The 12,161-nt window shown below is 38.8% G+C and overlaps 1 protein-coding gene across 1 annotated transcript in view; it reads left to right on the forward strand.

Moving 5' to 3' along the window:
* TPCN2 (two pore segment channel 2) overlaps positions 1-7,680 on the forward strand; it is a 35,676-nt gene extending 27,996 nt beyond the window's left edge. Inside the window, exons 19-25 of the mRNA XM_009286666.2 lie at positions 282-353; positions 3,332-3,405; positions 3,803-3,893; positions 4,015-4,097; positions 5,166-5,247; positions 6,809-6,894; positions 7,602-7,680. Of these exons, the coding sequence (XP_009284941.2) occupies positions 282-353; positions 3,332-3,405; positions 3,803-3,893; positions 4,015-4,097; positions 5,166-5,247; positions 6,809-6,894; positions 7,602-7,680 (567 nt within the window). The remainder of the gene's footprint in view (positions 1-281; positions 354-3,331; positions 3,406-3,802; positions 3,894-4,014; positions 4,098-5,165; positions 5,248-6,808; positions 6,895-7,601) is intronic.
* Positions 7,681-12,161: the final 4,481 nt, after the last annotated feature.

Consider the following 12,161-nt stretch of genomic DNA (forward strand, 5'->3'; position numbering starts at 1 on the left):
ATTCCCCCCCCCCAGTTCTGGTCTTATTAGGCATATAGCCCTTTAAGTCACAGTGCCCGTGTATTTTTAAAACTTATCATAATGTCTGTGTATGAAAAGGTCTACAGCATTGTTCATTCATCTTAAGTACCTCATGGAAATATCACTGTATAGAAGATGACCTGCATTTATATATAGCTCACTTTCCTGGTCTGTATTTCTTTGTCCTTTTAGTAAAAATAATTTGATACGGATTGGAAGTGTGATGAATGTTATGCATGTAAAATTCTGCTTTGTTTTAGTTCATGGCTTTGGTTGTTACTACATTGCTGGATCTGGTAAAAAACTTGAGAGCCTTTGCAGGAATCCTTGTGGTAAGTCATGATGCAAGACTGTAATTTCCTTTCTTATAGTTAGCAGTATAATAAGGGTATGTCTTCAACAAAGTCAACCAGGTTCTTTGAATGACAATCACCACGAACAGTAACACTTCACCTTAATCAGCCAGTTCTTCTCCAAGGCATGACTTGCAAAGCTGCAACAAACTACTGTTTTGTTATGGGCTGCACACAGTGACAGTGCCTCATTTATCAGTTTCCTTTAGGAGTGCCTTTAAAAGATTATTTAAAACTTCCTCAGAGTGCTTGCCTCAGGCTGGATACTCTAGTTTCAAATAAAAATTCATCTGATGCTAAAAGTAGCCCATTTTTCCTTACCCTGGCTTGCTGATGTTAAAGTAAATAGCAAAACAACTTTAAAATTGTTTTCAGTTGAGAAGGTCTTGAGGTGGCATGTTTGGACACGAATTTTAAAAGCCTCTACCATCCTGTTTTAGGTGTGTCTGTGTAGAGCATATAATCTGTAAACATGTGATTAAAGGATGGATCGCAATGCGTGGTGTCCTTTACATAAATCCTCCATTTCCCAACTCTTGAGTTTCTGGCTTTGCAACGATGTCTTTCTGGTACAGCAAATGAGTGCCTGGGTGGCTTTTTTTTGTTGTTGTTTGTGGTTGTGAGGGGTTTTTTTAAGGTACTTTAGTTTGAGGTAATGGTTAGAGACCAAGGATTTGCTGTGTATTAGGTATTGTCTAAAAAGTTGTTCTAGTCTATATACTTAGCATGCAATTTACCCAGAATATCTGGGTTTTGTCATTACTAATCTCTGCTTTTATCTGTAGGGGAGGGGCCGTAAGTTGCAGTCTGGAAAGGTTTATGTTGCAATTTGAAATAAAGATGCTGGTTTGGGCAAAGCTAAGTTGGTAACAACTTTGTTGTGCTGTACAAGTCACACTTGCCACTGGAAGCTACTCTTGAAACAGAAATACCTTGGGAGTGCATCAACTGGGAAGTTAGCTTTTGCAGGTGAAAGTACATCTTGGGAGCCTAAATGCCAGTCTTGCATATGATAGGAACAGCTTTAGTGTAATGAAAAACTCTTCATTACTCATCGTTACTCAATGTAATAAGCTGTCTAAAGGCTGACTGCAGTTTTGCTAATTTTTCCAGTTTGTGGTTAAGTACATACACCATGCTCAAGGAGCACATGTTTGCTTGTCACCCCTGTCAGAGGCTGGTAGGGTTGTGTTGTGGATAGGTGGGGGAGGCAGCGACTGACATTGCTGCTGCTGGATCTGACAGAGCCCATACGTCAGAGCCCTGGGAGAGAGCAATTATGGGGTGAGCTGTTTTGGGCTTTACACTAGGACTCCAAAGCTGTGTTGCTACTGGCATGGCTGCACCTGGGCTGTAGCATTCTGCTGGAAGCTCTCTTCCTTCCTGAAAGACATAACTAAGATGGCAGGAGCCTGTAGTAATATACTTGATTTTATTTTTAGGAATTACGTGTTAGTGTTTCAATGCGGTGTCTCTACCCACATATGTAAGACTAACGCTCCTGAAGTGGTTTAAGTGTCTGCTGCTGATTGTCCTTAGTGCCAGGAGTGTGAATTGCGGTTTTGCACTAATTGTGAGGCAAGTCTGCCACAGTGTTTGCTACTTCCATGAATTTAATTTACTTCAGGCTACGTAGAAGCTGTCACTGAGCTGCCGTAACGAAGTCTGACTCCGTTACCAGCTGATGCAAAACATCTTTCCTAATGTTAGCCTGGAACACATGCTGATAAAGTAATGTAACTGATTAGCTAATTTATCAGGCGGTGCATGTTTTGGGCATATCTTTTTCAAAGAATAAAATTAACTTTATTGTTGCCAAGCCAGATACCCCATCTTCTGGCAGACTGTGGAATGTCAGCTTCAGCTTATTCCAGTAGTGTTCATAATTTACTTGGCTACGTAGAAGCTGTCACTGAGCTGCCGTAACGAAGTCTGACTCCGTTACCAGCTGATGCAAAACATCTTTCCTAATGTTAGCCTGGAACACATGCTGATAAAGTAATGTAACTGATTAGCTAATTTATCAGGCGGTGCATGTTTTGGGCATATCTTTTTCAAAGAATAAAATTAACTTTATTGTTGCCAAGCCAGATACCCCATCTTCTGGCAGGCTGTGGAATGTCAGCTTCAGCTTATTCCAGTAGTGTTCAAAGTGCTGTGGTTCATAGGTCAGTCTCTCTGCTCCTCCTCCCAGACTTCCCTCTTGGGTCTGTTTTGTAGCAAAATACAGAAATATGACTAATGACATTTTCATTTGAAGACTCGGCTTGTTTCAAGCCATCCTAGGACAAATGGCTCTTTGTGCAGAGGAGTGAAGTTGTAGGTTATTTCTAGGACAATCTTCTTAGGATAAAAATTGTAAAATCACCTAGGCAACTGCTGAAGACTGAAAGGTATCTCTTTAAAAGAAGGTTTGCATTTCTAACAAGTAAAAGACAGAAGTTCCAAAATCTTTTGTGTTATTGAACCCTTTATTTTTAGACTCAAATAACACTTTTAAAGAGGTTGCTGGTGTAATATAAAATAGTGACTTGTTTTTGTCGTTCAGTTAGGTTTAGTAAAAGCCTATTTTCACTGAATCTAGCAGAAAGCTCCCCAGATATTTAGATTATACCTTGTAAATACAGGTATTGTTTTTTTGTTTTTGTTTCTTAAGTCACTATTCTGCAGTGTTAATAGTTAAATTTCAGCATTCTGAGACACAGAGAAGTAAAACAGATCATAAAGTAAAATGATTTAATGCATTTTAACAACTGAAAGTTAAATAGAATATTAACAAGTAAGAGCAAACAGTTAAGTAATACAGACATTGAGAAGTATTTTCACTTTAATAGGTTCAGGCATTGTTCTTGACCAAATTCCTTTAACTGTGGTACTAATATGAATTCCATGTTAATTGCATTGTTTTCTTATTTAGTGACAGAAATATTCTAAACTAATACTTATATTCCTTCCAGGTGGTTTTCTATGCATTTGCTATAACTGGCATAATGCTATTTAAAGGTGCTGTTGTTCCCTTGGGAAATACCAGGTAACATTCTAAACATCGCTAGTCAGAAAGCATCTGTTTTTCAAAAGCATCTGCAACTCAGTACCTCTGAGTTGTTTGTGGTTGGGTCGCTGTCCCTGCCCCCCCTCCCCTCCCCCCCGCCTTATTCTTGGAAACACCCTTCTTTTAATGTTAAATCACACAGACTTTTTTCATCTGTTACTCCTTCTGTTTCTTCTTGCTGTATTGAAATTGCAGAAACGCTTATCTCTACCTTGAAATTTTACCTTGCTGTAGCTTAAATACTTTTTTTAACTATTTCCTTTGTTTTCTGCCCATATGAGATACTTAACTTTCTACAAGGCACTCAGAAGAATCTTGTTTTTAAGGTATAGTATGTAGAAAGCTATGCTCATATCAGCCTGTAATTCTCTTACAGTGCTGTCAATACAACATATGATAACGGCACTCTGCAGTGTGGGACCTACGAACAACTGGAATATTGGCCGAACAACTTTGATGACTTTGCTGTGAGTCTGATCAGTGATGGAATCCGTCCCTCCTTCCCTCTCTGCTTGTCTCTTCCCCTCATTTTCTGAGGCTTAATTGTGTGATATAGCCACTCAACTTCTGTTTATTCACATTACTTAGGCAGCAGTGGTGACCCTCTGGGATGTGATGGTGGTGAACAACTGGCAAGTCTTTTTGGAAGCGTTTTCAAGATATTCAAGTCCGTAAGTAGCAGTAATAATACTGAAAAAGTCCCATATAAATCTATCTTATAAGGTAACTGAGTAGGGATTGGGAAGAGGAGTGCTGCTTACCTTTCCTTTGGGTCAATTCAGGTATATAGGAAATAAACAATACTTCATGGTGGTTCTTTAACTTGTGTAACTTGATGGTTGGTCTAGTACTTGGTGGATGCCACGAAATCCATGGTCACATTTAGAAGGGATTGGAAACTGGCTTGGTAGTTGTCTTCTTCCAAAAAAGAGTGAATGACCTAAGTGGATTGTAAACAGGCTTGCAACACGTATTGGGTGGGTGGCTTTGGCTCTACAGCGAATCTCACAGAACTGAGATATTAGTGAATCGCTGTAATTCATTTTGGGCTGCTTCTGTATTTTCCCTGTGGGTGAACAATTTTTTGTAGACTTAAAACCTTGGACATATCTTTCATTTGTATTTAATTACTTTATGGGAATGTTTGAATGAACTGGATAACCTCTGGGTTGAGCTGTTCCAGTGAACCTTAGCTGGTTAACCCAGCATGTAGTTAAGTTGTGGAATGCTCTTCTGTAGGCTGTTGTGTGTGATAAATGTTTAACGTGGTCTGGTGAAGACTGGACAAGTTGTGAAAGAGAAATCCATTGGGATCTGCAATGAATGGAAGCTACCTCTAGCTCAAGAAATCTCTGAACTGCAAATGGTTGGAGATTGGGAGAGCGCTTGGGGGGTAGCATCATAGGTATTTTGCCATGTTTTTGTACTCTTTCCTGTGTTTCTGCTTTTGACCACTCTTGGAAGATACTAGCCTAGATGGATCTTTTGGTGTGATCCAGTAAAACTTCTACTAGGTTGCTTTTCTGTCCCTTCAGAGTTGGATTAGGTATGTTAAGCGGGGGGAGTGAGTCTGTTTGGCTAACTTAATGAAAGGCTAAATTTTTTTTTGTTGTTGTTCCAGACTTCCTTTTACATTGAGAAAGTAGTAGTATTATATTTCAAGGAAAAATGTGATTTCGTGGCTCTCCTTGGTCACTTTGAGGCTGAGGTTATTTACTGTTTGTTGATCTGATCTGCAGGTGGGCGAAGATCTATTTTGTAGCCTGGTGGTTGATCTCCTCTGTCATCTGGGTTAATCTCTTCATAGCTTTACTTCTAGAGGTAAGGAAGTGTGTTTATTTGGTATTAGATCCTGAAGACAGGTTCTAATTTGTGTGGGAAATGAAAAGAACCCAGATAACTTTTTGGAAAAGCACGCTGGTTTTGTGTGTGTGCTTACTTAATCTTTCTCCTTGCTGCCCTTCCCCCGAGATGTTGAGGAAGCATTTTCTTTTTCCTAGACAGCTGTATATTTTATTTGCAGCTTTGTCACAAATCTGGTTGCGTTTCATTGGGTGTGTACATTTGTCATTATAGCTCAGTCTCTATAAAGATGAAAAATATTTTAAGTATTATAAGACTGTACGTTAGCATTTAACTTCAGCATTAGTTATTCAAGCTGTAGGTTTTTTGCATTTTGATTTGCCAGCAAATTGTTAGCGCTTTAAATTTTACATTTTCATATTATTTGGTTGTCCTGTGTTTCTTCCCATACCAATTTAAATTACTACCTTTATTCAGTTCTACGTTAGAAGAGTGGAACTGATTACTTATTTTGAAGAGATCAACCTCTAGAGTTTTTTTTTTAAAGCAGCTGTGGAAATGTAGGTACCTAAGCAATGCCATGAAGAACATGTAGTTCCGCTGGTTTCTTGTGTATGCGTATTTCTCTGCAAATCCAAATACCTTTTGAGTTTTTGATGGTGAAGGGAATGTTAATCACAGCCATCTACTCCAGGTTAATCATCGTAGACTTCTCTTATAAGTAATGGAAGAAATTGAGTACCTGTAGAGGGCACCTCACCCCATCTTAAAACCTATGAAAACTTCTTTTGGAGATGCAGTCAACAACAAGAAGAGCATTGAGAACTAAAATTTACTACTTTAGGCAGAATGGCAAACTTCTAGACAGAAATTTAGGTATGAATCTTAGGCTGAGCTTCAGTCTTCCCATGAGTGTTTCAGAAAAGACTTTCTGTTCTAGCTGGAGGCTAATCCTATGAAGTCTTCTACCTGCTTACTTCCGCAGGGCTGTAGCCAAAGTTTGCTGTAAGAGCCAAGATGTAGCATTCTGTAGCACTCTCCAGCTGCTCTCCAGCAGGCTGTCACTATTTTTCTCCCTTTTTTTTGCCCGAGCTGTCTGTCTACTCCCTAGGTATTGATTTCTCAGAGTAATTCAAAATGGATAAGGCAACATGACAAAACCAGAAGCTGAGTTTAAGCTGTGATGCCTGAACTAGGAGTATGTTTATATATTGTTGGGTTTCTAAAGAGGAAAAAATTCAAAGCAGGTGAACTCTTGTGGGTAGTTCACGCAGTTATTTCGGGGAGGCAGTCCTTGCTAGGAGTAGAAGGCACCGGGGCTGTCTTCTGCTTTACTGTTTTTTCAGTGTGTGATGAGAAAGCTATTTCATTCCTGAACAACAGGCTTGAATAAAGTAGTGACCTGCAGCCAATAAATATGCTGATGCCTAAATAAATTATTGCTCTGACACCCTGTGTTGAAAACAAACCTCACCCCTTTGCCAAACCTTACCCGCAACCATGTTGACCTGATAGAACCTCTTTTCTGATGTCACCAGAAGTAGCCTTTAGTTTTTTTCCCGTTCCTTTTACGTTTCAGAACTTTATTCACAAGTGGGACCGTCGCTGTCATCGAGAGCCTCTTTCAGATATTGAATACCAGAGGACAGTTGAACTAATGTTCAGGTGAGTTGAACCGGGCTTGATAATCGATCTAGTTTTTATGTTCATCTGTTTTAAAGAAAGTGTGCTGGCTGCAAGAGGGTAAAAGGCTTGTCTTCTATTTCCTCCCTCTGAAGCAAACTGTTTCATCTGTTAGTTTGGAAAAATTCAGTAAGTGCTTCAGTTAGGCCTGCTTTAAGCTGACTTGGTAGCCTAACCTTTACATGCTTTCTGCCCATAGCATGATGGGAGAAGAGGTGTTGGGGGCGGGGAAGGGACTGTGCTGAGAGGGAGAAGGAAAGGGAAGATGAGGAAAGTGATGCACGTTCTTGGCTTATTATGAAGTTGTGGGTGGTGAGTTGATACTTGATGATCATGCACAAGTGGAACTTCTGGTGCACATTGGATATTCAATAGTAGCATTGGGAACATGTTCTCATTTGGGAGTTTTTTCAGGAAGACAAGTCTACTGACCTTCAGTTGTATTGTACTGTGTGCAGGAAATTGCTTCCCTGCTTCTTATGGGAAAACAGCTGCTGGTTTCCATGACACATCTGTAAAGGATGGATCACTTGCAAGTAGATGCATCTTTAGGGAGCATCAACTTATTGTAACTTTAATTCCTTGTTTAGGAATTAAAGCACACATTACATCTCAGTATGTGCATTGCAAAAACAAATGCTGAGAAGTTCCCTTTGCTGCCCCTAACAAGTTGTGCTTTTTCTTTGTAGGGATGTTTTGGAAGAACCTACAGAGGAAGAGTTGATGGAAAAACTGCACCAGCATCCACACCTGCAGTTATGTAGGTGACTGGTGGGAAGGACTGATTTGTTTAGACCTCTGTTTTCTTGAGGTTGTCGGCTGGAAGAAACTGAATGGATTTTCTGTGAGGTGCTGTTAGGAGAGAGGCTTGTAGGACAGTACATGAGGTTTTGCTTGGCAATTCTCTGCAGAAAGAGGTTTTTTTATTTTTGGTTCGTATCTTTTTTTTGAAAAAGATTTGAATCTTGCTAATTTGACTTGATTTTAAGTTTCCATTTTAGAGGAATATCGCAGTTGTTATTTTTATAAACTGTGGATATCAGAAGTTTTATTTTCTTTTTTTAGGAGGGAAAGTGTGTTTAAAATGACAGTGCACTTTAAAACATGAACTTTGTAACCACTAAGCCTGCTACTTTTTTGAGCACAAGAAAACAGAACTGCCTTTTCGGGTAGGTGAGCGTGCCAAGGGCCCTGCAATTCAGGAATGGATTAGGCAGGACCAGAACAAAATCCTTATTCTTTTTGTAGTGAGAGTTGAAACACTATTTTTATTGAAATGTGACACCAGCATGTCTTACCAAATTTTCAGGAGTTAATCACGTCAGAACACAATCAATTTCAACTTAGTAACAGGGACTGCCTACTTCACACATCCTCTCTTTTTCTTTGTTTTTGATCTAGGGTTCGTGCTGGTTGCATCATGCTGGTAACTTTAAGAGCAGTTATGACTCTGAATGGAGCGATTGCACTAGTAGTTTTCAATGTGGTAAAATTGAGCTCTCCTTTAGAGTAAATATTCTCATGTTGCTTTTTAGTGAACCTCTTCCTTTTACTTTCTTCCAAGCTAGTGTTCTACATTGTATCATATTCCGTGAAAAAACTGAGGGGAATGAACTTTGGCTGGAATGTAGCACCATGGTCGCTGTGAGTCCCCCACTTAAAGGGGGGGAGAAAAAAAGGTGGAATGGGATAATCAAAGTGCGTAGCAGTTCAAATTTTCATTCGAGTCTGTGGGAATTGGAAGTGCTCAACCAGTATTGCAAGATCACATTTCTGTATGGTTTAATGACCACATGCTGTATACCACTAACTTTCACCTGAGTAATACTTTCTGGGTAAATAACTTTGTCAACAAATCTAATGTGGAGAATTAACAGTAAGCCGTGTCCACGTGCTTTTCATTATCCCTTAGTATTCCTCTAAAAAAGGTGGTTTTGTTGGAATCTGTCATATAACTAGTAAATCACTATGAAGAACAGAATCAATCCCAGCTACTATTTTTATATGTAAAAATGAAACTACCCTTTGGGGTGCTGCCTTGTCACCAGAATAGACACTATTGTGATCATCTCTGCATTGACAAAGGCTTGGGGAAGGTAATTGGCCATAAAACACTGCTACTATTTATAAGTTACTTGATCTTTTTTTAGATAACAAAACATTTTTCAAAAGTGCCAAGCAGTCATCGTGTATACTTTTCCTCCTCTTTTTTAGTCATTTGTCTCTTCCTTCTTTCCGGCATAAGGGAGAGGAAGATATCTGGGATGATGGTGCATTTGAGCTCAAAAGCATATTTCTGCCTTGTTGTCTCACTGTTCAGAAGTTGCGTAGTGATTCTTGTCTGTTTCTTTATCTTCTGCTTATATTTTTGTTGTGCTGTGGAACAAAATATGTGTTGTAGCTTGCATATACGTAAAACAAATCTGAACTGAGCTCTGAGCGACTCCTGTAATCTTTCTTTACTTTTGTAATCTTGCCTCTTAAGCCATGCTCTTGTCTGTGTTCAGTCTCTTTTTCTCTGTTCCAGAATAATCCACCCGGTAACTCATTTGCACTGGTTTCAGTGGCATTACCATGCTTATTTTCAGTCATGCACTTAGAACACACATCATGGCAAGTAGATAAAGGCATCAGCACACAGTTTTTCTAGATTTGAGTTTAGTCTTTTCAGTATGGCTTTATGTCAGGATGGTTTCTGCTCCTTCTAGCATGATGTAATCACTGCTACCAATTTATTGGCACTTATTAACAGAGGTTAAATAGTCTATTTTACCTTTTTACTGAAAAAAAAAAAATTTTTTTTGTTTTCCGCTTTTCTAAATACTTGAAGTAGCTTTGCCTTGCCAAAAAGGAAATGGCCAGTTCTTATCAGCGTGCAAGTTTAGTTGGTTTTTTTTTTTTATCTCTTAAGGTTGTTTGGGTTTTTGGGTTTGGTTTTTTTGGGGGTTTTTTGTTTGTTTTTTTTTTTTCCCCCATTACATTCCACTACAGTCTACCAAAGCAACACAAATTGGTGTGGGATTATCATAAACATCACAAATGTCTCCATTATGCAATCTTTGCATCTGGACAAATGTGAAGGATTTCTGAAGGGAATAGTCTTAGTCTTGTTCTTGTTTCACATTTGTGTAATTGACTGAAAGTGTAACTAGAATTTAGTATGAAATTGTGGTACCTAATGTCACTTGTACTGGAAGATGTAAATGACCACACGTCTTATGCAATAATTGTATAAATCATGAAAATGAATGTATGTAACTGGGTAAAATTTGAGGTTTGCATTATTAAAAAAAGTTCCTTCTTCTCAAAATATGAAAATAATTGGGGTGTTGAAATGATTCTTGTGGTTTGTTTTTGCCCTTCCCCCTGCTTCTGATTTCTGTTGTGCTCAGCATCTATGCTCACCCTATCTTTACTAGTTGAAGGCCGGGCCCACGGAAGAAGTTACATGCAAGTGGGACATAACTGCCTGGTTTCAAAATGCAGGATCTAAAGTATGCTGCTCTGTTATTCTCCAGTTCTAGAGGCGCATAACATTGTCTGTAGGTACTTGATATGCTTTATTTTTTAAGGTGAAACTTCATTGGAACTGAGCATTGAAGGCTGTTGAGCAGCTTGATTTCCTTTTGCGTTTCAGTCTTTGCATCTGCAAACTAGGTATTCCTTCATCTCTTTTCTTCCTGAAAAGATCAGTGCAATAAGCATTCTCATAGCATTGCAACTGGGACAGATTTTGCACATAACTTAGCAGAGTCCATGTCATTCTTTTGAAACAGGTTCTGGTTTAGAAGATTTTTTTTTTTTTAAGAACAGAACAAAATCAATTCTGGGTCAAGCTAAAGGCTTAAGTTTGCTGATGTCTCTGACAATGGCTGTTGCGGATGCTTAAGTGAAGTATGTGAAAGTCAAAGCAAATAGAAGACCATCTTGCGTTATTAAATCAGGCTCAGATTTTTCTAACTTCTGAAGGAGGGCCTTAATCCCCAGACTGTTGGCTAATTTGAGATTCCTCAGATATTTTTTTTCCTTCCTGATTTGCTATGAATTTGTATTGCTTAAAGAGTGGAGGGAGAGGATGGATGCAATTGAAGTATTCTTGATTCTTTCAGTAGAAGTACAGAAATACAGTGATAAACCTCACAAGCACACTTAACTATGAAGCTTAAAAAGCTTATATTGGTCAGACCTGCAAATAGGGCAGCTAGAATAACCTAGTAACTGTGTAGAAATTACAAAGGAAGAAATACCGTCTTGGGTGTCAAGGGTTTATGTGAATAAAGGGCCTGAGGCGTGCTTTCTTCGCCTCTCTTTACTGCGGTGATATTGTATCTCTCTCGACACATTTTAGGGAATGTTGCTTTTTCATCCCTCCGACGCTTTAATGTGCACAAAAGTATAGGGACATACAAAGGTATAAGAAAAAATGGGGTCTATAGGAAACTGATGCAGGGTATAGATGAGTTATCTCTGAAATGTGAGGTAAAGGTATCGCTTATCTCGTTAGATGGTTTGTCTTTTCACCTGCCGGTATGTTCTGAGCAGTACATAGCGTTACCACGGCTTCTGCTGCTGTTTAAAGTTGTGCTTTAGTTAGATGAAGTCATTTCAGTACTCCATCTATCTTGGGTTTTCATTGAAAACAAAATAAAAATAGGTGTCTGCCTGCTTTTTTATGTAGGTGTTGATTTTTTTTTTTTCCTTTCACTAGATTTTTGTCTAATTAAAAGCCCATTCAACTGAAGGGAGTTTTCTGCAAATCAAGTGGTTTTGACTTTATCTGCAGTCTTACAAACATTCAGAGCCATTTGTTATGAACGCTGGGTAGAAATAATTTGGGGGTGGGGGGCAGAGGGATAAGATTTGGTTTCTATTCTAATTCTAAGCACTTTAGCAAGGTCATTTTGAAACAGTGTCCTATATAGTAAACTAGAGGAAATTGCCAAAATTATAGAACTAAAATTTAAGAGATACATATGGACTCTTACAGTTTAGAAGCACAAAATGTAGAGGTACATAGCAGGGAGCAAGTGGTATTAGAAGACAAATATTATAGGGCTTATAGTGTACTACAAATTGAATGAGCTAACAGCATCTGTAAGAGATCAAAAGAAAATTGCTTTGCTGTAATTTGTAATAGTACTTCCCTTTAGGGCCCACTATTCCCGTTTTGGGCCCTGCATTTTAAAATAAACGTGGGGGGAGACATCTGTTATAAGACAGTAATAGAGGTCTTAAAAAATTTGGAAGGC

This window comes from Aptenodytes forsteri, unplaced genomic scaffold, assembly GCF_000699145.1.
Source record: "Aptenodytes forsteri isolate BGI_AS27 unplaced genomic scaffold, ASM69914v1 Scaffold252, whole genome shotgun sequence".
NCBI lineage: Eukaryota > Metazoa > Chordata > Aves > Sphenisciformes > Spheniscidae > Aptenodytes > Aptenodytes forsteri.